The following is a 23956-nucleotide window of genomic DNA, read 5'->3' as shown; positions in this document are numbered from 1 at the left end:
TTTTTATATGATTCCAGAAATTTTAATAACTTCAATTTCCAATTTTACATATATTTGAAGTATAATTTTGCTCTCCTTTGATTATCAAAAGTAGTGTTTTTATAGTAGGAAAAATGGGTAAGAATCTGCTTGTTTGAAAAGTCTTACCAGGATTATTCTCTGCAAAACAGTTCAGATTCTTGCAAAAGATTCTCTGTGGTTTTGTTTTGTTTTCTGCTTTTGTACTCTCATGATGATTTCTCAATTCTATTTTTGAGCCCTCTCAAATTGTTTCTTAGTTTCCAGATAAGCCTTTAAAAGCATGCTAATCAGAACTGAATGTGATATTTTAATATGCATGTCCATAACTCAGGTTTCTTCTATTCTTAAATTATTTCTAATTGATACTGCTTTTCTTTTAAATAGAGTAGACTGTCTTTTTAAGCAGTTAGTAGTGTTATCATTTATACTGGCATCTAATCAAATGACAGCGTTTATTAAAGTTAGTTCAAAATCAACTTCTTTTTACTTGGAAAGAGGAATGGAATAGCAGATTGATTGGGTATTTGCAGAATTACCACATAAACCATACATACAATGATATTTTGTAAAGTATGCAAAATACAATTTAATGACAACAAGTAACCTTTATTGAGCACTTACTATATGCTAGGCTCTGTGTAAAGAGCTATCTAATAATTTTTTCATCAGGTACAGCTGTAAGTATTGTTCACATCTTGCAAGTGAGGTAACCAAAGTTTAGCATTTAAATGACTTGCCCACAGTCACTTGGCTATTAAATGACAGAGCCAAGGACTCAAACATGGATCTAACTTTAAAACCCTAGTTCTTAACAATTTTGCTGTTTTTCTTTTCTAAGACATAGAATTCTGGATTGACCATTGTTATCGTCACACCGGTCCCTGAGGAAGTAGAATATACGCTTGCAAAGTGCTGAAAAAAAGAATGGTCATTTAATCTTTTTCCCTCTCTTGTTCAAACTGCATCATTTTTGTTGACCTGTCTGCAGTTTATTCTTTGCTCTGTCACTATTATATGTGCTTCTGTATGTAATGTGTCTTTTTCGTCTGGCTTCTTTTATGATTTTCTCATTATCACTGGTTTTCAGTAATTGATTATGATGTGCCTTGGTGGGTTTTTATAGTATATCTTATATTTGAAATATTGTATTTTTCATTTCTAGAGGTTTCACTGGAGTCTTTCATGCTTTTCTCCACCTTTTTGAACATATAAAGCATACTTATAATAACTTTTAGTGTCCTCATCTGCAGATTCCATTAGCTGTCATTCCTGGGTCCAATTATATTGATTGATTTTACTCCTGGTTGTAGAACATATTTTCGTGCTTCTTTGAATGACTGGTAATTTTTGATTGAATGCCAAACATTGATTTTGGACTGAATTGTACATTTTGGGGTACTAGATCAGTGGGGCAAGGGGTGTTCCTGTAAGATGTTGTACTTTGTGTTGGCTATAGTTAACTTACCTGGAATCAGTCGGACCCTTGTGAGGCTGGATTTTACATCTGTTAGAGTTGTCCAGAGCCTTCATCCTAGGGCTAATTTATCCACATTGCTAAGACAGTACAGTTCTGGGAACTCCACCCAATGCTCTAAGTATCACAAGTATCTTTCTACTGTGCCTGGTAGGAACATGAACAATTCGCAGCCTTGCATGGGCTTCAAGAATTGTGTGGCCTTGCACTTTCCAGTAGTTTCGTCTCATTCAGGCACAGGTCACTTCTCAGCCAAAGCCTCCAAGGTACCCTTCTGTAGACCTCCACAACTTGAACCCCTCTGCTCTCCAGGGCTCTGTCCAACAGATTCTAGCTGCCCCGACCTTCCCAAACTCTGCTATGTTTCTCCTCATCACTCCAGGACCGCCGGGCTCCGCTCTGGTTCCCCACTTCCGTGCTGTGGCCTGGAAGCTGCCTGTGTAGGCATTACGCCGGGCAGTCACGGGGCTCTCCTCTTCTTTCCCTTCTGTCAGGGGCCACAGTCCTGAGCTGCCTGCAGTGTCTGAAAACTGTTGTTTTATTTATTTTATTGCTTTTCTAGTTATACAAGATGGGAGAGTAAATCCAGTCCCTGACCTGCCATCACAGATGGAAACAGGGGTCTGTGGTTTGTCTTTAAGGTCTTTTTTCATAGCAGAAACTGACTGAATAATTTCAGATCCAGTGCCATGTATGAATAGTATTAAAAGAGCTGTGGACTAAGAATCAAAATCAAGGTCCTAATCCTTGCTTGGTCATTTAACGCTGTGCTTCTCACAGTATGGAGTTCTGTGACTCTCTATCCAGATGACAGAGCAAATCATTTCTCATTTTAATGCTCATCTGTAGAAGGAGGGTTACGAATATTCTTCGTAACACACTGAGATGATCTAAGGTGAGAACAGAAGAAAATGGATCGGATCCATTGGCTTAGGCTGAACTATTTTCAAACAGAAGCTAGCTTTTTGTCACTCACCAGTCTTCATTGTGTACGTTTATTTGTAGGCACCATACTGGGCATACCTTCTGTATGCACTGGGACTCTTCATCTACCAGTCACTGGATGCTATTGATGGGAAACAAGCCAGAAGAACAAATTCTTGTTCTCCTTTAGGGGAACTTTTTGACCATGGTTGTGACTCTCTCTCCACGGGTAAGTGAGTGGAGGTTTTTTCCCTGTAGTTGTTTTTGGTTTTTGTCTTTTGCTGTTTATAATGATGGCTTAAAACTGAAATGAACTGAGCTGTTTGGTCAGTTTTTTTGGGCAGTTTTATATTTGGAAACAATTTTGTAGAGTTTATTTTAAAAGTATGTTGAGGAATTAATTTTGTTTAGTGTGCCTTATTTTAATGCCAAGATTATGCACCTTAAAATTCTGTATATCTAAACAGTGCATGGCAGTTATTTCATTAATTATCTTTAATTCTTAACAGTTCTTAAACCTCGTTTCTTTCAGTATTTATGGCAGTTGGAGCTTCAATTGCTGTTCGCTTAGGAACTCATCCCGACTGGTTGTTTTTCTGCTCTTTTATTGGGATGTTCATATTTTATTGTGCTCATTGGCAGACTTATGTTTCAGGCGTGTTGAGATTTGGAAAGTAAGTATGTATTTTAAGTTGTACATTTTAACACAATCAAATTCATTTTCACAAGCTGTCATAACATCATTTATCAATAATAAGGGGGATATAATAAGTGTCAATCAGAATTTTAAATTATCTTTTAATTTATTAAAGCATCCCCAAATGCTACACCTTAATTTTAGTCTTTTTAAGTATTCTTCATGTTATACTTACATATTTATTCTATAATAATTTTTATTTTTTTCTCCCTTTCTCCAACTTACTAGCCCAAGTTTACATTAGACAAAAGAAAGAGAAAAATAAGGGACCCACGTAATATAGAAAAAGGATATGCAGTACTTAAATAAGCAGCATTTGACTTATATGATAAAAACAACGAGATATGGAATCTAAAGATCCTTTTTAGTCAAATTTTTATGTGTCCAAAAAAGGGGATCCCCTTACAGCAGTTACCAACAACAGTAATCATAAAACTCTCAGCTGTGGTGGACAGTTGATGAAATAACGTAAAAGCATCTTGTGATATTTGCCCTTGATGCTTCATTCTTAGGCACTGGGAAGTAGTGCACGAGGCCGGAACTCTGTTCTCCATCCCCGTGTCCCACCGGCTTCCTCTCTGCCCGATCCTACAATAGCTGTCGGCCATTGGCTCCTTCTCAGCTTTGGCTTCCCCTGTCTACTGATTCTTTGTAGCCCCACTTTATTGCTGCTTAGGAGGATCAGTAGCTCTGGGAAAAAACAAAAAAAACCCCAAAAAACAAAAAACCCTGATAATGATCAATAAAAGAGAAGCTCAAAACTGCAGATCGTTTAGCAGAGTAAAGGCCTTCAGTAATTTTTCACATTGACTCCAAATTAGGAAATAATCGCAGCTGCTACCTGTAGAGCACTTGCATGTGTCTGGCACTGTACTCAGTGCTTTATGTGCACTATCTCGTGGATGCCCCCATGAACCCTGCAAGGTATTACCTTCATTGTACCAGCAAGGCAGAGGGGTTCTGTAACTTCTTTATACTGCTAAGAAGTCTAGAGCCAGGTTGAAACTCAAGTCTCCAAACCCTACACTCTCAATGACTACTGCTTAGTACTGTGGGATTATCAGTGTATTAGGTGCTGTGGAAGGATACAAAATGCATTTTTAAAAAACCCTTGTTTTAGGGACTATATAGTACATTGTATTAAAGGGATGGAATAATACTTCTGTGGTACTGCTAATGCAGTCCATAACCACATGAAAAATGACCTGCTTCAGGTTTCCACAGCACTGAAGAAATCCTGCGAAAGGAGAAGCTGATTAGTTTAGGAAAGCTTTCATGAAAAATATGAGTCTTCAAGCTGATTCCTTACCTACTGGTCAAGAGCACAAGGATCAAAAAGCCAGGCTAAAAATGCAAGGCAGCTATGTAAAATTAAGAATCTATACCTATATATAGATTAAAATAGGCTAAAATAGAAACACAGCTTTGTAAGATCTAATGCATGTTAATATACTGAACTCACTATAGTAAACTGGAGTAATATGGATAATGCAACATTCTGGTTAATTATTGTTGTTTAATGACTTAGACTTTACTTTCTTAGCTTCTGACTTCATTAAAAATCTTTCTGAAGTGAGTTAGTTCATATTCCTAGCCTAGTTGTACATTTTATACTAATAATGTGTGCCTAGAACTGAAGATACAAGATGAGTCACTTGTGGGCGGAATATACCAGACAGACTGGGGTAGAGCATTCTAGGCAGAAGCATGAGGACAAGAAGTACTCAGAACATTAGGGAAATGGCTGTTGTGGTTGAGTACCAAGCGTGTTGGGACTGGAGGAGATCCTGCAGTGCCCAGGGGATCAGACATTTAAAATACTTACTCTGTATGGTAGAGACCCTAATCTGTTATTTTTTCACTTTACCAAAGTGAAAATGTCACTGGGCATTGAGTAGGATATATTGCTGGTACAGCTTAACCCTACAAGAAGGATCCATGTACAGGACATCAACCAAGCCTCTGGAAATGCTTACAAAGTCAGTCAGCATCGGTTGTCTGTAGGGTAGGATGGATTTCCTGAAAATCTTAGTTTTTGAAAGGTTTAATTTTATAATGTCTATGTTATTGGAATACAGATACATGAAACCAGGCCAAACAATCTCAGAATATATTATGGAAATTTGTCTTACAAATCTGTTCTTGATTTTTTTAACATTTTTTATTGATTTATAATCATTTTACAATGTTGTGTCAAATTCCAGTGTTCAGCACAATTTTTCAGTCATTCATGGACGAATCTGTTCTTGATTTAAGCCTTTTTAATGTGGTTTCTATCTTTCTGAAAGACTGAATAAAAATATGCCAAATGAGAGTTTAATTGGGCAAAAAAACTTACTATATTTTGCTACTTAATTTATTGAGAGAACGTTTGTTCTATAATTTCTATCAGCTTTCCTAGTTACTTCTGATCACTAGTCATACCCTCGAAAAATTATGGATAACTTAATATAATTTTAGCACTGTTACTGGAAAAAGAGTGCAAAATTCTGCTAATAAATCATAAATATAATAGGAAGAATGTTGGCTCTGAAGTCATTTTCCTATAGCAATGTCCGGCTATTTCAATATAGGCATGGAAAAGTCATTTCAATTCCCCTTCTCCCCAAAAAAGGCATAATTTATAGTTCATAAGACTCATAATAGATGCTCGGTAAGTATTAGTACCTTTCCCCCTTTTTCTCCACAAAATACCATGCATTATATGATTATGTTTACCTTTTTCAACTAACCTGACTTTCTCCATGCAGCCTGGAGGTCTTTGTTTGTCCATCACTGACCTTAAAAATACTGGAGGTCATTATGTTTTCCTTTTGTTTGTGGGTTAATGCTCCATTCACCTTTATTCTCCAAATAACTTAGTTGAGAATCATATTTTCTTCCATTATCTGGTTCTGTTTTATCATCTAATCCCTACATTTCTTGTATTTGCAGAGCAATAAGTATTCCTCTAGCATCTAAAGACTCCAGGGCATCTAAGCAGAGATGTAAAGTAGGTAGACAGCTATAAAAACCTGAAGCTCAGGAAAAAAGAGGTGGATTTGGAGAAATGGATTTAGAGGTCATTAGCATATAGGTAGTGGTCTTAAGTATAGATAAAATTACTGAGAGAATCTGAAAAGAGATAAGAGGAGTTCTGGAAACAGTAGCATTTAAAATGTGGAGAAAGGAGCCTGGGAAGAGCATCCAGCAAGGTAGAAGAAACATGAGAGAGCGTGGAAAAAATAGAAACACAGCAAAGCGTTTCAAGAAAGAGGGAGTGATCAGCATTTTAAATATTGCAGAGGAGTTATGCAAGATAATAACTGAAGTGTATCCCTTACATTCAACAAATTGAAAGTCACTGTTTACCTTAAACAATTTTAATAGAATAGGGCCCCAAACTTGACTATCGTGGATTAAGCAGCAAATATGAAGGAGGAAGTTACAAATATAGACTACTTCTCAGTTAGCCTGTTTATGGAGCAAAGGAGAAAGAAGTTGATAGCTTCAGGGGATGCAGATTAGAGACTGACATTGGTTGGTGAGTGAGTTTTTGAAAGAAGTTTAAGCGTGTTTCTATATTAGGGGAAATTTTTCTGTGGAAACCAAAAAACTATAGTGACTATTAGAAACTTAGTGAGAAAAACTGTTGGAATTTTCCCTACTTTTTAAATGAAATTGACTTTGTGTTTAAGAATTTGCCTTAAATCATCTGGTTGTTTTTATGTTATTATCATTTTTCCTGATTATAAGAGTAAATCGTGATTGTTATTAAAAAATTCAAACTTCACAGAAATACATAAAGTAGATAATAAAAGCCTTGTGTAACCTCAGAGATGACTACTATTAGCAATTTTATGTATGTTGTGCAAGTTTTTCCCCCATGCATATTACTGTTTATCCATATGTGAGCACATGTTCTGTAGGCTTTTTCACTTAACAGTATAGTTAATTGATAATTCAGTGACAAAACTAAAGGCAAAAATAAACTAAGCCTATAGAGATTTTTACATCTTTGATTTTAATACATGGTTAACTAACCTTCATATTTAGGGATTTTATTTATAAATGTCTTTTCTGTTCTTTATCCTTCCTCTTTAGAGTGGATGTAACTGAAATTCAGGTAACTGTATTGATTATCTTTGTGTTGTCGACATTTGGAGGAGCAACAATATGGGACTATACGGTAAATCTGAATACTTAAATTTATATTCAAGTACTTTTTAAATATTTAGAAAAGAATATTGCACTGTTAATTTCCTTCAGAAATCCTTGTTCATTCCATTTCTTAACTTTTCCCCTTCATTTATAATTTGACTATCCTGTATACCTTATGGCGTTTTCCCCATGCATGAATATATTACCACATAAAAGGAAATGACTACTTATCCCTAATACAAAATTAAGCACACTAGTTGAACTACCTTTTCCAGGCCAAAATTTATCTCATAAAATAGATACATAAAAAGTAAAGTTAGTAAAATATTCTGTGTTTGAAACTTGTCCCTCAATATTTGGAAATAAAAGTTGCCAATTTGCTTTTTTTATAATCTACTCTGAGTGAAGTTTCCCATGTTAAGGAGTGTTTTTATTTTCTGCTTGGTTGGAGACCTCAGTATTTTAAATACTGATAAAAGCTGACTCTCAGGAAGCCATGTTATCAATTCATGCTTTGCATAGGGAGAAAATTTATGAAGAAACAAATTACTCTGTCTCTACAACCTAAGTTTACAGTATTGGCTGACTCACCGCTTCAGGCCCATAGAGTTAAAAAGAATATTAAGGGTGATATCAATAGTCCACAACCAACACATTCAACATTTACTGTGTTCCTAAACATTCTACCGTCACTGTTTCATCTGACCCTCAGAACAGTCTTATGAAATCTTAGAATGATTGAGTAATTTGTCCAAGGACACAGAGCTAGTAACTACTGGAACTAGAAATTAAGCAGACTGACTCCAGACGCTCTTTTTAGTCACAAAGTGATATACCTTCCAGTAAAAATTGTAAGGGATACAAACCTGAACATACTCTTCCCATGGGGTCTAGGACTATACTCCTTGGTAGTTACTTGAATAAATTAAACACTTACATCCATACAAAAACCTGAACATGGATGTTTATAGCAGCTTTATTCATAATTGCCAAAACTTGGAAGCAAGCCCTTCAGCAGATGTCCTTCAGTAGGTGGATAAATAAATCAACTGTGGTACATCCAGGCAATGGGATATTATTCAGTGTTAAAAAGATAAGAGCCATGATAGCCTTGGAAAGATGTGGAGGAAACTTAAGTGCATACTATGTAGTGAAAGAAGCCAATATGAAAGGGCTCCTTATTGTATGGGTTCCAATTATATGACATTCTGGAAAAAGCAAAATGATGGAGTGAAAAAGTGCCATTGCCAGAGGTTGGGGGGGAAGAAGGGGTAAATCGACAAAGTACAGAGGATTTTTAGGTCAGTGAAACCATTCTGTGTGATACTATAATGGTGGACACCCATCCACCTGTCATTGTGCATTTTTCATAGAATGTATAACACCAAGAGTGAACCCTAGTATAAACTGTACACATTGAGTGATAACGATGTGTCAGTGTAGGTTCAAGGATTGTACCACTCTGGTGGGGGATGTTGATAGTGGGGGAGGATGTGTGTGTGTGTGTGAGGGCAAGGAGTATATGGGAACTCTATGTACTCCTGGTACAATTTTGCTGTGAACCTAAAATTGCTCTAAAAACTAAGTCTGTTTTTAAAAAATAGTAAGACATTTCTCTGTGGCATTTAGTTTTCAGAATTGCCAATTACAGTTCATTATTACTAGGCTCAGAAATAGACTTTGAGCATATTTTTAAGTAGAGGAACATTCCCTGAGACATTCCTATTTCTTATATATTCATATTATGTAAGAATAAATAATAGAATCAAGGATATGCCACTGTAGGTCTCTAAAATATACCAGAAGGTAAGTGTGGACCTAGAGGCAATTAGGCAACTCTGATCATTGTCAGATGTGATTGTCTTTAAGTTGGAATTCTGATTTCGATATACTGAGGAAGAATTTAATTTAATCTTAAAGTCATTTCATTCAGTGTTTTAGCAATATTGTAGGAGGAAAGCCTACCTGCTCATTCTCACCAATAAGAATACTTATTTTAGCTGTAGATTTTCTAAATTTAATTGTTAATCTATAGTTTCCACAAATTTTGGTACAGTATGTCAAAGTATATTTTCAAAACACAGTAGCCTACAGCTTTTGGCAATTCATTGTTACTGTTTTTTAAATCCTTTGCTGCCTTTGGAAGTTTTCTTGAACAGCAATTGATCAACAGGTAAATATACTGCTAGAGATTTAATCCTGGATATTAACTACACAAAATTTTTGCATGCAGACACATCATATTTGTCACCTTCATGATGCAGATCATGGTATCAGGCTTTCCTGTGATGCTGCCTTTTAGAGGTACTAAATTCAAGTGAACTATCCTTTTTCATGTTTCCTTGAAATTAGATGAAGACTTGTGAGATAAAATATTTCATCACAATTATTTAAGTAGACTTAGCTGGATTTGGTGAATTCATTTTTCACTTAATAGATAAAACCATTAAAAGAAAAGTTACCGCTTCAGGTTATATTCCAGAAGTTAAGGTTTGATTATAAGAAAAAGGATAGCTTATTGTACAGAGCCAAATCATAATGTTTCTTTACTATTTAATAGGAAAAGAAATTCTGTTTTCTTAATGATTTGTTTCTTTCCTCTACCCCTAAAGATACCCATCCTAGAAATAAAGTTGAAGATCTTACCGGTTCTTGGAGTATTAGGTGGAACAATATTTTCCTGTTCAAATTATTTCCATGTTATCCTCCATGGTGGTGTTGGCAAGAATGGATCCACTATAGCAGTAAGACAGTAATTTCATCATCATTCAGTATTAATTTTTTGATAAACTTTCTTACCACCCAGCTACAGAGATGCTAAAAATATGACAAAGTTCAAGAAGGAGGAAGGAGACTAAATATCATAATTCTCTTTAAGCACATAATACAAAAGCATTTTTAAAACAATTTAAACTGATTTTAAGGCATTTTTTCTCCTTCCACAGCCTTTCTCCAAGTAGACTTTTCTGACATTACATTTAATCACCTGCTGTTTCATTACTATACATAAGAGTTGCCATTTGTTTTCTTGCTTTTTTGTGCCTTGCACTAGTAGGGGAGAAGAGGAGGAGGAGGGAATGAATTCCTAACTATGTCAGGAAAGCCGCCAAAGGTCATGGTTTCACATATGGGTTAATTTAATACTCATGAAGTAAGTTTATTGAAATTCACTGAAATGTATTTTTTAAACTATTCTAATATTTATAAGGTAAAATTTTAACCTCAGTTCTTGAGTGGGTGTACCTTGTATTTGTGTTCTTATGCTTTGCTCTTACTATAATTATTTTGTATTTACTAATATTTGTTTCCTAAAACATCTTCAGTATGAAGGAGTCAGAAAGGAATTCTGCCCAGTTTTTAAAAAACATAACATAATATCTATGTTTTTAAAACAACATATTGTCATCTTCAAGGTAGTAGAACATAAGAAGATAAGTGCTTATTCCAGTGTTGCTATCGTCTATCAAAATGTCGTTGGAATTGCCTTTACACTATAGCTCGTTGTCTTTAATTTCTTCAGTGCTGTAGTTAAAAATTTTTGTCCTTTAAGGGTGGATTTGATTTTGAGAAAAATCTAAGTCATTTGGAGCCAGGTCTAACAATTATGAGGAGTAGACATGAAATACAGCATTTCTAGTTAAAAAAAAATCTTGTTCTCTTAAATGACCTATAGATTGGCTTTCAAGACAATTTCAAAGGAATCTACATAATTCATGAATTATCAATCATTATGAATATATTTTATATACATAATTCAAAAGCAAAGTATAAAATCTATTTAGATACATAAGTTCTGATATATTTGGAAAAGTTAATTTGTTGTGTTTTGATGTGTTTTGTCAGATAACCTTAGAATTGTTTTAGAAGTGTCACAATACTCTGCAGAAAGTTGCTTAAGAATACTTGTTGCTTGACAATGTATGGTAAAATAGAGCGCTACCTAGAACATGAGTTCCACTAAAGACAATAAGATTTAGTGAGGATCAGTGTCCACTTTAGAGAATATTTTACTAAGAAATAATCAACTATTTGAAGGAATACAAGAAATCAAATACTATGTCTAAGAAGTAGTTGATTTCAACTCTTAAACCGATAGTTTTCCAATTGTAGCAGCAGATTTCCTTAAATAAAATTTGCAGAATTGTAATATGGATTAAAAAGCACTATTTTAATAGTCTAAATTTTTAAAACTTATTACTGTATAGTAGTTTTATTATGATATTATTTTATAGTATGTATAGTATTGTTACTATAATTTTACCATAAGTTCTAATTTATAACATACAAACTTAATAAAGAATAAGGCCGTTTTAATGGATACATTTAAATTGGTGGTTAAATATTTAGTAAGTCTTAATATCAAATTTATTTCACTACTTTGTTTAGAATAGCAGTGCTGCGAGAATCCTGATTGATGTAGATAAAAATGTAATGGATTGGATTGTACAATGTTACGTGAGAGGGCATTTGCAGTCTAAGTGCAGAAGGCAGGGGCAGGGGTAGGATGTTGGTGTAGAAAGAGACCAGGGTAGAATTAACCTCCTCCTAATCAGTAATTAAGATATTTTGTAAAAGTGGCACGTTCGGCTTTACGTCTGTATTTGCACAGAACTATGTTAACTTGGCAATTGAAGTGTTGATGGCCTTCATCATGGTAAAATTTGGTAGAAATTTGGTAGAAATCACATTGTTATGTTTTAGTGGTTATTGGCTTAAAGTGTGTGTTCATATAAAATTGGAATCAAACATCTGCAGCACCATATTACCTCTGTGTAACGCTAAGTTTCTGTGAAAGTTTGAAAAGCACAGCTAAGGTCTGTATACTCCTTTAAGCCATACAGTACATCAAACTCTTCTTTGGGTCTTTGGCTCCTAACACAAAACAGATGCTTAGAAAATATTTGTACTGTAATGAATGCCTTATTAAAATATGGTGCTGATTTTCTGCTTTATCTCTTAGGGCACCAGTGTCTTGTCACCTGGACTCCACATAGGAATAATTATTATACTGGCAATAATGATCTATAAAAAGTCAGCAACTAATTTGTTTGAAAAGCATCCTTGTCTTTATACCCTAATGTTTGGATGTGTCTTTGCCAAAGTCGCACAAAAATTAGTGGTAAGAAATTCTTTTAATTTATGATTCATGGTATAGTGTACTTGTTCCTCAGATGCAAAGCTGGAAACTATTTCATACACTGAGTAGGTTTTTTGTGGTGTTATCATCACAATAAACAGCTATTTGTGCTCTAAGTAATACTGTGAATGAGTTAGTGTTGGATTCAGAAAAACAGATTCCTTACTGTATAGTACAGTAGGTTCTGCATACCTACTGTATAGTAGGTTCTTTTAATTATTTATTTAGCAATAATTATCAATTATAACCTTTTGATAGCAAGGAATTTAAATATTGGAAACTTTAATAAGCTACCGAGTCATGAATTTGAGAAGTTTTAGATCCAGTATTCCCATATCAAATGCAAGATTAAATGGTCTCTTTATCTTATTTGTCTTAATAGTAAATTAAAGTTATAGTTAATTCTGTCCTGAAAATAAAAGCTAAAGCATTCAAAATTTAATAGTGAAATTATTTTGTTTACTTTTTTATAGATAGCTCACATGACCAAAAGTGAACTGTATCTTCAAGACACTGTCTTTTTTGGCCCAGGTCTTTTATTTTTAGACCAGTACTTTAATAATTTTGTAGACGAATATATTGTTCTATGGATAGCAATGGTAAGTACTTTTTTTGCTATGATTTTTACTTATTTTTAACAAGTGTCAGATAATACTATGCTTAAGAGTCATTTCAGTGAGATATCTGGTAGCTTTATTCTAATTTGTACAGTAAATGTTTCTGAACATTTAAAATTACTTCTTTAAAGCTTGCTTCATACTGTGTATGGAAATGGCCCACTTATCTGGAGATCAGGTTTCTAATAACCTAAATCCTTAAAGACACAACTGTGTACCTTAAAAAAACAGTACAGAGATGTCAAACATCACTTCATTGCCTGGCAAAGGAACAGACACTTAATAGTGTCTGACTTTTACTTAGTCAAGCTTGTTAGAATTATTCTGAGCTTATAGCAGATATCAGGCAAATTAGATGGAGCTGGTGTTAGCACTAGTACTAGTCCATCAAGAACTGTCAGCTAATAATGAAGAAACAGAACAGACAGTACTACCAAGAACAGGATTCTGGGACCATTTCGTGCTAGAAATAAGCAGCCCTACATGTCTGTACAGCCCTTGAGGATAGTGCAAAATTTTTATTAATGATGACTCTTTTAAGCATATTAAATTAAATTCTCATTGATTGCATCCTGCTTAAGGAAGTGATGTGGATAATACATATACTAATTTCTATTCAAAATGATTATAAAATACAGAATTACTGTACTGAAGAGAAGCTTTAGCCATCTGAGGAAAAGAAAATCATTGTTGATAACATTTTAATCATGAAAGTGGATAAAGAAGGCATTATTAAATTTTTTTATTTTATTGAGACATTCTCTTTGTGATTGGTCTTCAATTAATTGTGATTTTGGAAAATTTTGCTATATTTTTCCCTACCTCCGGACCTCACTGGCCTTCACCAAACTGTTAGTAATATACAAACACATATTAAAGTGCACTAAAAGAGACGTTGCAGTAAACCTTTTGATAATTTGAATAATCTCACACTGTTTGTTAGATGTAGGCATTTAATAAAGCTATATCTGTTCTGTGCATGGACTGGGATACATCTGATCATTCTTTATACTGGTTCTATAGTATACTTTTTTCCAGAGTAAATTAATAACTTATCCATTCAAAAGCCTTCCATTCTTCAAGTAGTGGCGAGATATAAATCTTGATCCTTGAAAGTTTCTCAGGCAGTATTCTAAAAAGTGTTTGAAAATCAGAGTAACTTCCTTTAATTTGCTATCCACTGTAAATTTATTAGGGCTCCAAAACAATCTAAATTTAAGAAATAAAGGGTGATTATTCAGAATATCTGAATATTCAATGTAGGACTTCTTTTAGTGAACTTAAGTATTACAAATAGAATTAACATAGTCTCAGGTATTAAAAATCCAAGAACCCAATTTGTAATGAGTGAGTTGGCCTGGTTTTACATCAGTGGTAGAAATTATGGTGAAAGAGTGAAATTCAATTTTTCTTTAAAACACTTTGTAGACCACAATTAAAAACAAAGAAGCCACTATGTGGACTAAACAAAACGTATTAGGTCCTGTGGCATCCTTAGGGAAAAGGTTCTTGCATCAGAAGCAGATGGAATTTTTCAAGTTAATGATGCTGGAGATTTTCCCTTCATGGGTGAGAATTCCCTCTCCACCACCCACAGAGCTGTGAGGCTCCTTTTTCTGAAAGGAAACATTTGCCCCTGGTCTCTGGGAAAGTTTTTAAGTAGTGTGTCTTCCTTCTTAACTTTGTAAAGAACACAAAATTTTGTATATGCCTCCTCTAAACTATGGTGTCTCTTCCAGGCCTTTACTTTCTTACAACTACTCTCAAAGGAGTAAGGAATAAGAAAAGTATGTGATGGAATGATTTCATTATAGCCCATTGTAGTAGAAAGTTTGTGACTTTGTTGCCCAGCAGATGAGTTAAAGAATGTAGAGTCAGAAGACTTGAGTTCTGTTGCTTTCCAGCTTTTGTATTTTAGTCTAGGTCTTTTACCACTCTAAGCCTCAATTTCTATAACTGTGAAATACCTTTGATATTCCAGAGGATTACAGTGAGGTCCAAATATGAACTATAAAATGTAATATTTTTGGTAAAGAATTTTTGGTTAAAGTTTGAGATTGAGGTTTGAGGGACAGAAAAATAGCTGCTGCTTCAGAAAAGATAGGCCATAATCCATCTTATATTTTCTTTTTTGCTTCTAAAGGTCATTTCTTCATTTGATATGATGAGGTACTTTAGTACTTTGTGCCTGCAGATTTCAAGACACCTTCATTTAAATATCTTCAAGACTTCATCTCATCAAGCACCTGAACAGGTTCACGAGCATATTGACTAATTGCCCAAGGAAAAGAGGAGAAGCAGTTAGGGGAACCTATGAGTGAAGGAAATTCCCCCTTTGCAGGAGGCTAGTATACTATCAAATAAGGTTACATTTTAATATAAAACATTAAGACCTGTAGATTGCATTATGTCTGTTTCAGTTGTGAAGCCCTCATTGTGTATCAGCATTTTGGATCACAGGTATTATCAGAATAATACAACCTATAAATTAGAAACAAAACCAAAGAAAGAAATTTCATTTTTATAAGGATAAAAAAGTGAATCATTGTAGTTCTAAAGAGCAATCTCTTTGTCTCAGAAATCCTTGAAACACATGGGTTTTTCACTGTTGAAGGATTACATTAAAATTCAGGACTTAGAGGATTTTAGCCATCTTGAGAGTGATGCTTACTTTGACTGCTAAAAATTGGGAAGTGAGTTCATATTTCAAAAGTGCATGGATTGTAATACTGTAATTATTGAGTCAAATAATGTTATAAGTATTTTTATTAGCCATTTTCAAAAGAGGTATGTTAATTACAATTGAATAAAAGGAAATACTTGCTTTATTATACCAACTAGAATTTAAAAGAGCTACTGGAATTTTCTATAATTTGTATTTAGTAAAAGGAATTTATCTTACCAGTTCAGAAAAGCAAATCAGTCTTTACAGTGAGGGTCACTTGTTCTTAAATATTCTGGGTTAAACTTCATTGTCACAAAAAAGTGGATATTAAACAGTCCCTCTTGTGAAAAATAAAACAGTAGCTAAAGCACGGTTGACATAAGGAAATAAATATCTGTTATTCAACCACTAAGTACTTTATGTACTGATTCTTATCTTTCTACTCTCACTTGAAAGTATTTATATTGGTCATTATGAATAATAGAACTATCAAAAGAATCTTCGGTGATCTAAATCTTCAGACCCCCATATTATACTGTTTATAATTTTATCCAGTTCTGCAGACCATAAGCTACATGATGAAATAATTTAAAAAAAGAGTAACAAACATGTACTATATTGTAAGAAAAAGGCATATTGGAAAGATCCAAAGTTGATATTCCTTAAAAGGAAAAAATATACTTACGTAAATTTAGTACACAGAAAATACTCCGGAATACTTATTTTGCCTCTGAAACAATTGGTAAATTCAAATAAGGACCTTCTTAATTTGAATAGTACTTAAGATTTATATTTCAACATGTACTTTGGCTTAAAAGGGAAATCTTTTACAAAAGGCAGAAATTTAGGAAGTGAACAGTCCCCTTAAATGTCAGATATTTGTTAATAGTGAAAGATTAATTTCTTCCTGTATAAGTTATCAAAGTTAGAGAATTGGTATGGATTCATTTTTGAAAACTTGGGAAACCTAAAACTAAGATAAGGGTCGGTTATGGGGCAAAAATTAAAATTTAAAATATCAAAAAACAGGAGAAAATCACTCCTCTCTCATTCTATTGGGCATATTTTTTGTTTTGAATGGTTCAGTGAAAGCAGATTCACCAAAAAATAGTAATGTTAACTCCTAAATTTCAAACTTTGTCAAACAAACGCTGAAACAGTTTTAGTATTAAATCAAGTATTTCATGTTTTTCTGTGTTTAAAAATGTACAGTTTAAAAGACAGGGTATAAGCATTAACTGTTCAAGTTTGGAAATGAATGTAAAAATGTCCACATATTTACTGAATATTAAAACTGAAACAAAACATTCTAAGAAATTTATACTTAAAGACAGATGTGAAGTGCTTAAACCCTAAGTAATTAGGTATGTTAGTACTATGCTCTTAATCATTATTAAGGATATGTGGCATTTAATTGTGGACCAAGCCCAATTAAATGGCATTTTGGTATCTTTGTGGAAATGACATTCACAAATCCATGTCTTAAAACTGATATTTATATATCTTGTTCAGTTGTGTTAGTGGTTTTTAGCAATTTAATTTATTCCAGAACAGAAACTTAAGTTGCTTTTAATAAATTTTATTAGTCAATAGAATAGATTTTCTTTTGAAATCTTTTCATTAGAATAGGCTGTGTAACTTAATGAATATGTACAAAAGGATGTATGTATAACATAGATTTTATGTTTTTTTCTGAAAGAAAAACATTAATCATCTATACTTGTGCTTTTTGAAGTGAAACAAACACACTGAAGCCAAAACCTGAAATTAAATAATCTTTATTGCTAAAAGTTAATTGACAAGTATTAGAGAGAAAAATTCACTATTAATATTAAAGAGCTGAAAGCTTGGTGGTACATACAATTTAGAAATTGCTGCTACTCACATAACTTCATATTTTATTTGGAGGTTAACAAAAACAAGGGCCTGCACTTAAGCTAACGATACACAAATGTAATGTTTTAAACGAATTTAAACCACTCTAAAGACTTACATGTCTCTTAGCTAATGTTATAATTGTATCATATTACTTAGGTTCAAGTTCTTCCTTCAAAGAGTCATCAGAATAACATGGATTGAAGAGACTTTCGAACGCTTGCCATCTCTTGCTGCTGCTGTTACATGAAAGGAGATGTTAAACATTTAATTTTTAGATAAGTGTTATACATATTTCAGCAAATAAAATATTTCAGTGCTTACATTACTCCTTATTTTTTAATTTTAAATAACTTACAGTTTCCATCATAATTTTTTTTTGCAACATAGCCATTTCTTTTCTAAGTTCATTTTGTGCACCAGTAAGTAGATTATCATGATTCTTCTCCAAGTCTTCCATACTCTACAACACAAAAGGCTAGTTCAGTTTCAAACCACTACCATTTTTCATCTCAGGTTCAAAACTTATAAAATTAATTTTCAAAAGTATAAACTTTTTTAATAACTTTAATATTCAAATAGTACACATTATTTCAAATAAAAATTTCTAAGTAATACATGAAAACCAAAATGTCCACTGAAAGAATAAAAAATGTCAGACATGAATCAAATATTACTAAAGGAGGTATGATAGTAATGTACCTTCTCATTCAAAGAAGCACATAAACAAAAATAAGACAAAATTTTATAATAGGAATAGAAACACAAATTGCTGTAGCTATGTAGTATAAAATGGGGACTAATTCCAATTTAGTTGACAAAAGACTAAGATTTCAATAGGTAAGGAAAAAGTTAAAAATATTCAAGGATTATAGCATAAGCAAAAGCATGAAAGTGCAAAGTGAGTGAGTTCAGAGAAGTCAGTTATATCGAACATTTGGAATAATGGATGTATGTAGTAACTGAAGCATAAAGAGGATCATGTTATGGGTCGGGGTGGATCCTGAATACCTGAAAATTTAGAATATAAAGCTACCGAGTTTTTCAGGAGGGAAGAGATAATGTTTTCGGAAGATAATATGGCAGATCCATGAAGGGTGTGTTGGAGAATACAGAAATCAGTAAAGTGTTTTAATAGTATAAGCAAAGAATGATGAGTTTCTGAAATAGGGGAAGTAGCAGTGGATGTGAAGAATAAGGGAGATGGAGGAGTCAAATATAACACCAAAATTTCTACACGAAGCGGTAACATTTAGTGATAGCATTTAGCACTTTAGATTGAAAACAATGAATTCAAAATGGAAAATAGTAAGCAAATGCTTTTCCCTTAAACTTAGAAAAAAATTATCTTCTACTTACGCATATAAATTATAAGAATGTATTATGTTACCAAATACAACAAACCTTTATGAACTGCTCATATAGTTGTTTAATTGTTTTCAGTCTCTGGCTCTGAACAATTCTAGATTGTTGAAAAACTTTTTGTTGTTGTCGAAACATATTCTACAAATGTAAAAGAAAGAAATTTGGGTAAAATTTAGCAAAAAGTAATTCGACATTAAACTTAAAAGAAATAGTTTTTACATCAATATTTTTAAGATTTTGTTTTAACAACTATTATGACTGAGTTTAGATAATTTGTGTTCACCACTTAGATACAACAATAATATAATCCTACCAGTCATTGAACAGGGTATCTCAGCAGTACTCAAAACATGTCTTAATTCTTGTTGCTTTCAACATCAACACAGTGATCCTTCCAGTAATGCTGGTCTTTCAGTTTCTTGGCCTATTTGCTACCAATGACTACCTTACTTTAGCCATCCACTTATATACTCATACCCTAGATTTTGTCATTATCAATAATACTAAACTCTACATTATATTAATAATAGCAAACTTCATATTAACAATCTGTTAGCTAGGAAGCAGGAAGCAAAGACCAACAGCTTTTATGAGTATGGTATGTGCCTGTACTTCTGGTTGACCATTCAGCAGGATCAAACATAGCCAGCAATGGGTGATGGAACCTGGCTAAATTCCATGGATGTACCATAAGGCTAGGTTCTCAACTCCTACTTGACACTTGGTTATAATAGATTAACCATAAAGCTATAGAGCTAAGCATAATACTAACAGCTAGTTTTTCTTCTTGTTCCTCAGCTTTCTGCACATCTATATCCCACTGCTGGAACAAAGTCAGAAACTGCTGAGAATATTCTTGGTTAAGCTTCTGCCTGTAAAACATTATAATGAATATTGTCATATTTCATATAAATATGGAAAAAAAACTTTCAGAACAAAATTGATTTGACATAATTTATACTATAATAAATGAAGGAAAATTTTAGATGTGAAACCAAGAAGTAAAATTATGATTTATGCTGATTCCAGAAGTATTTTTTTTCCTAACTAGCCAACAGAAAAGCCTTCTCATGTACTTTAGCTCCTGAAAACTGAGGAAGTTTTATTGTATATATAAATTTTCCAGAAAAGTCCATTTTATCTCCAGGCAATTTATTTTTCATTTTCTCCTATTGAATATAGGCTATAGTAAGATAGATTTCAATGAAGTTATTATATTTATCATATAAGATTTCCAAATAGAAATATTTCACACAATTTTCCCCCATTTTGGTACAAAAGTTATTTTGTACAAAAGAATAGTTAATTCAGCTAAAAAATACAAATTACATATAATACATAACTGTTTAACAATGTAGAAAAAGAACAGTTAACTGTCATAAAACTAATGGTTTATATGACATTTACTTTTTATTCAGCTAGTGTATTTCTAAAATGAGTTTTGCCTTTATAGTAAAAAAGAAAACACAAAACTCAGTTGTTATTTAAAAGGAGGAAAAGTTAATCTTTACTGATTTCTAGAAAATATATCTCAGGTCTATGAAAGAATTAGGTTATAGGACTAAAGGACTGAGAGGAAAATCAAGCCAAATACATTTTTTACTAGAGACCCCAGTAAATGGAAGATGATAGTACTTTTCATAATTTGCAGCAATGAATACTATGAAATAATACAAATGTGGTGGTGAAAAAACCCAACAACCTTACCTTTGCTCTTGTTGGGTTTTCCAAACATTTTCAATTTTCTGGTTACTGGTTTTGAGAGAAGCCTTGGTATACATTTCTAGTTTTTTTCTCTTGGCAAGAAGAGCCTTGTTAATATCAGCTATATTGAAAATAAATATTCATTAAATTTGATGTTGAATAAAATTTTATTCCTACATATTCAAATATGGATAAAGCTGGTTCAACAGTTTGGGAGAGATATTTAAAATTAAATTTTAAAACATGCATAATATCAAAAAGAAAGATTATTTGCTCGCTTTTTTTCTGAAAAAACTTTCAGTTATTGTTATCCTAATTCTGATTTTTCCTAACTAGAGATATTTTTTTAATTTAGAGATGATTAAAAAGAGCTAATAAATGAAAAGAGTCTCAAGGACAGACTTTAATTTCTTCATGAGAAAACACCAATAAAGGCTAAATATTTCTTAATTTACAAAATACTCTCCAACTGAAAGAATAAATTTAGATGAATTATTATAGGAAATACATAAAACTATTTTTAAAAAAGAATCCAAAAAGTATAAAAATAAAGAATAAGAAAATGTTTTAAAAATACAGTCAGTGATACTTTAAAATATATTTTTACTAAAAGAGACAAAGACAAACAGAAAAATCTTAAGTATGTAGATAAATTCACTCAAGAACCCTTTTAAATACTTTTGTGGAGCTTTCTATAGGACATTTTTACCCATAAATACTGCATTTCATAAAATTTTTAATACTTCAGATAATGCTTTGCTAAACACGTACATAAGGGTCTACCATCAATAGTTATTTTTTCAGTAATGAAGTGACCTACATTATTATATAAATATTATATTTCCAATGTCCATCTGCAATAATAAATTTATAATACAGATTACAAAACAAGCATTTTGCCACTACCAATAGTGCAAAGCTTTCAGAAAGACTTGGATTTTATGAATAATCCATAGAGAAGAGCCAAATATTGACTCTTTAATAATAATATCCCCTAACACAGTTAATATAACTGATAATTTGACATACAATTTAAAATTTATGAACTTTGTACATCTTACTAGCAAAGTTGTCTGTAATTCTCTGTTATATAGCTTAACAATGTAAAACTAACAGTTATTTTAAAGGCTTCAATTTATACTGCCTCTCCTAAAGAAAAGAACACAAGAATGTCATAGAAAATAACTAAATTGTGAAAATGAAAAACTGACATATACAGATAGGTGTGTGTTTGCATCACTTACTCCATGAAAGTCCATACAAAGAAGGATAGACACTCCCCATCCATTTTTGTTCTAAAATTCCACAGTCCATTAAACTCGTATAAAATAAAAGAACCATTCTTACCTCACCATTCTTAGCACCATTCTCACTCTTCATATCAACGATTAGAAAAGGCTAGTAAGGAAATCTATGAAGATGAATCACATATACTTGTGCAAAATCTTACACGAACAAAGCATTAAACAGTTTTATAGTCCACTAATTATCATTTCCTACTAAACAAGTTTTTTGGCTTAAAACAATTTTTAATACAAATGTCTTCTAAAACATACCTCCAAATTTTTCCAGCATATTTTGTACTTCACCACTGTGAAAAGATTACATTAAAAAGCTTTTAATTAAAGATCCATAAAATAGCATGCTCATTTTGGAAGAAACCTCACATACCCAGTATTTTATGTACAATACTCGTTAGATAACCAAATAGACTTTTCTTAAAGTACTTTATCTTACAGGTGACCATTGTTGGAATATATTACCCCATATCTTCAACTACTGCTGCAGAAGTCCTTTTCTTCCCATGCTTGTCAGGTATCAGAGTCTTCCCTGCATTGACAATAAAAAATATACATATATATTTGAAATTAGGTATGCTATTTTGGTAATTTTAATAGAATAATAATATCTTAATTTTGAGGTCTTTTAGGCTTTCTGCCAAGGTAAGTTTTTAAAGCAGACATATAAATGCAATACTTTCTCTGCAGGTTAGATGGAATTAAATGAGGATCCAGGACCATTTTAAGAGAACAGTTTTGCAAGTCTTCCTGTGTTAATGTCATAATTAGCCATGTACTATTTATCAGACATTTTGGGAATAATGACTGCAAAGGCTAGAGATGCTATATAAGCTTCTCTAACTCCAAATGAGAAACATGAAGTACACGAAAAATACTTTACAAATAAAGCTTTATTATAGCTTAAAATGTAATGGGTTCAAAACAAACGAATTGCAGGACATGGTCACTGCCCAACAACATTAGATATATGGTACCTTCAGTAGCCTCCTCTTCTGAACCACTCAGATCTTTTTTATCTTCTTTCTCAAAGTCATAGGCTTTTGCAACCTGATCTTCCATGGATGTCTTCCCAGATTTCCCGGTATGTTTTCTTCCGGAAGGAACCATTTTTGGATGTTTTCTGATTTTTAAAAAATAGATCAAACATTATGAATCCAAAGACACCACTTAAATAAATAGGCAAATTTCAAAATTAGAGAGAGATACCAATAAAGACGGTCTTAGTTGAGTAACACTTTAAGAGTCTCTTTTGTTTTGTTGGATCAAAAGTAAACAGAAGAAAATGCCCCTGATTCTGGGGGTACAGTGATGGAGAGTCTGCCTCTGAGGACCCGGGGGGCGGGGCGGGGGCGGGAGGTAGCGAAGTTTTAGCCCCGCCTCAGCCAGATTCCTGCTACACTCGGGCAAATTTAGTTTTTGCATTTCAGACCCAAAGTGAAGTCGTAGTTTCTGACAGGATCGATTACGAGCCCGCCCAAAAGAAGTCACAGCAACAGAAATATAAAAATAATAAAGCAACAACAAAAAAAATAAATGTTCTGCGTTCTGTGCCGCGGAAAAAGACGTTGAGAAAGATTTCCACCACACAGGCCTCGAAGGCCAATAAAGGGGAGCCCTGGGTTCACTGGAATGGTTTCTGTGGCTTGGGGCGCACAAACGAGGGCCCACCCTCTTCCCTGCTGTCACCTGTCCACCCGCCCTGGCGTCGCGTCGTCAGAACCACCACAGCCCGCACCTTTCCGCCCGCCCCTCACCCGCTCACAGCCCTGCCCGAAGGGCGCGTCACTGCCCTCAAATTCCTGTCAGAATCCCCAAGTAGAGTCTGTGGGGAAGATTCACCTCAGGGGTCAAGAGTAGCCCGGAGCTCAGACACCCGCGCTGGACAAACGCTCCCCTCCTCACGCCTGAAAAACACCCCAAAGGCCGAGGGCCACAGTTACAGTCCTCCGGACAGGCGTCCCCACTGCGCCAGCCTCCCGGACCCCCGCACCCAACCTGACGCTTCCCCTTCGCTGCCGCGACGCTCCTCTGAGGAG

The 23956-nt window shown here is 33.6% G+C and overlaps 2 protein-coding genes across 5 annotated transcripts in view; one reads left to right on the top strand and one right to left on the bottom strand.

Annotated features, from left to right (window-relative positions):
* Window positions 1-17873, top strand: part of CHPT1 (choline phosphotransferase 1) — a 26250-nt gene extending 8377 nt beyond the window's left edge. The window contains exons 2-9 of one of the 2 annotated variants that reach the window (XR_012078471.1): window positions 2501-2648; window positions 2952-3093; window positions 7200-7284; window positions 9869-10000; window positions 12217-12375; window positions 12867-12992; window positions 15154-15354; window positions 17710-17873. Coding sequence is in view for 1 of the 2 variants with exons in the window: in XM_072973111.1 (XP_072829212.1) it covers window positions 2501-2648; window positions 2952-3093; window positions 7200-7284; window positions 9869-10000; window positions 12217-12375; window positions 12867-12992; window positions 15154-15264; window positions 17710-17754 (948 nt within the window). In the remaining variant the exon portion in view is untranslated. The remainder of the gene's footprint in view (window positions 1-2500; window positions 2649-2951; window positions 3094-7199; window positions 7285-9868; window positions 10001-12216; window positions 12376-12866; window positions 12993-15153; window positions 15355-17709) is intronic. The other variant, XM_072973111.1, reaches the window with a different exon arrangement.
* On the bottom strand, window positions 17438-23956 carry SYCP3 (synaptonemal complex protein 3). Of its 3 annotated transcripts, XM_072973112.1 has the most exons (10): window positions 23916-23956; window positions 23760-23824; window positions 22895-23040; window positions 22383-22449; window positions 22176-22210; window positions 20623-20740; window positions 19688-19787; window positions 18955-19053; window positions 17909-18013; window positions 17438-17789 (listed from the first exon to the last, which is right to left on the bottom strand). In XM_072973112.1, exons 3-10 carry the CDS (start codon window positions 23025-23027, stop codon window positions 17736-17738), a joined length of 711 nt encoding a protein of 236 aa, XP_072829213.1. In that variant the 5' UTR covers window positions 23028-23040; window positions 23760-23824; window positions 23916-23956; the 3' UTR covers window positions 17438-17735. The 3 variants fall into 3 exon arrangements, with proteins under 3 accessions (XP_072829213.1, XP_072829214.1, XP_031539057.2); XM_072973113.1 differs by lacking the exon at window positions 23760-23824 and having other exon boundaries at window positions 23916-23933; XM_031683197.2 differs by lacking the exon at window positions 23916-23956 and having other exon boundaries at window positions 23760-23893.

Source organism: Vicugna pacos, chromosome 12 (assembly GCF_048564905.1).
Source record: "Vicugna pacos chromosome 12, VicPac4, whole genome shotgun sequence".
Lineage (NCBI taxonomy): Eukaryota > Metazoa > Chordata > Mammalia > Artiodactyla > Camelidae > Vicugna > Vicugna pacos.
This window is presented reverse-complemented; position numbering and strand designations above follow the sequence as displayed.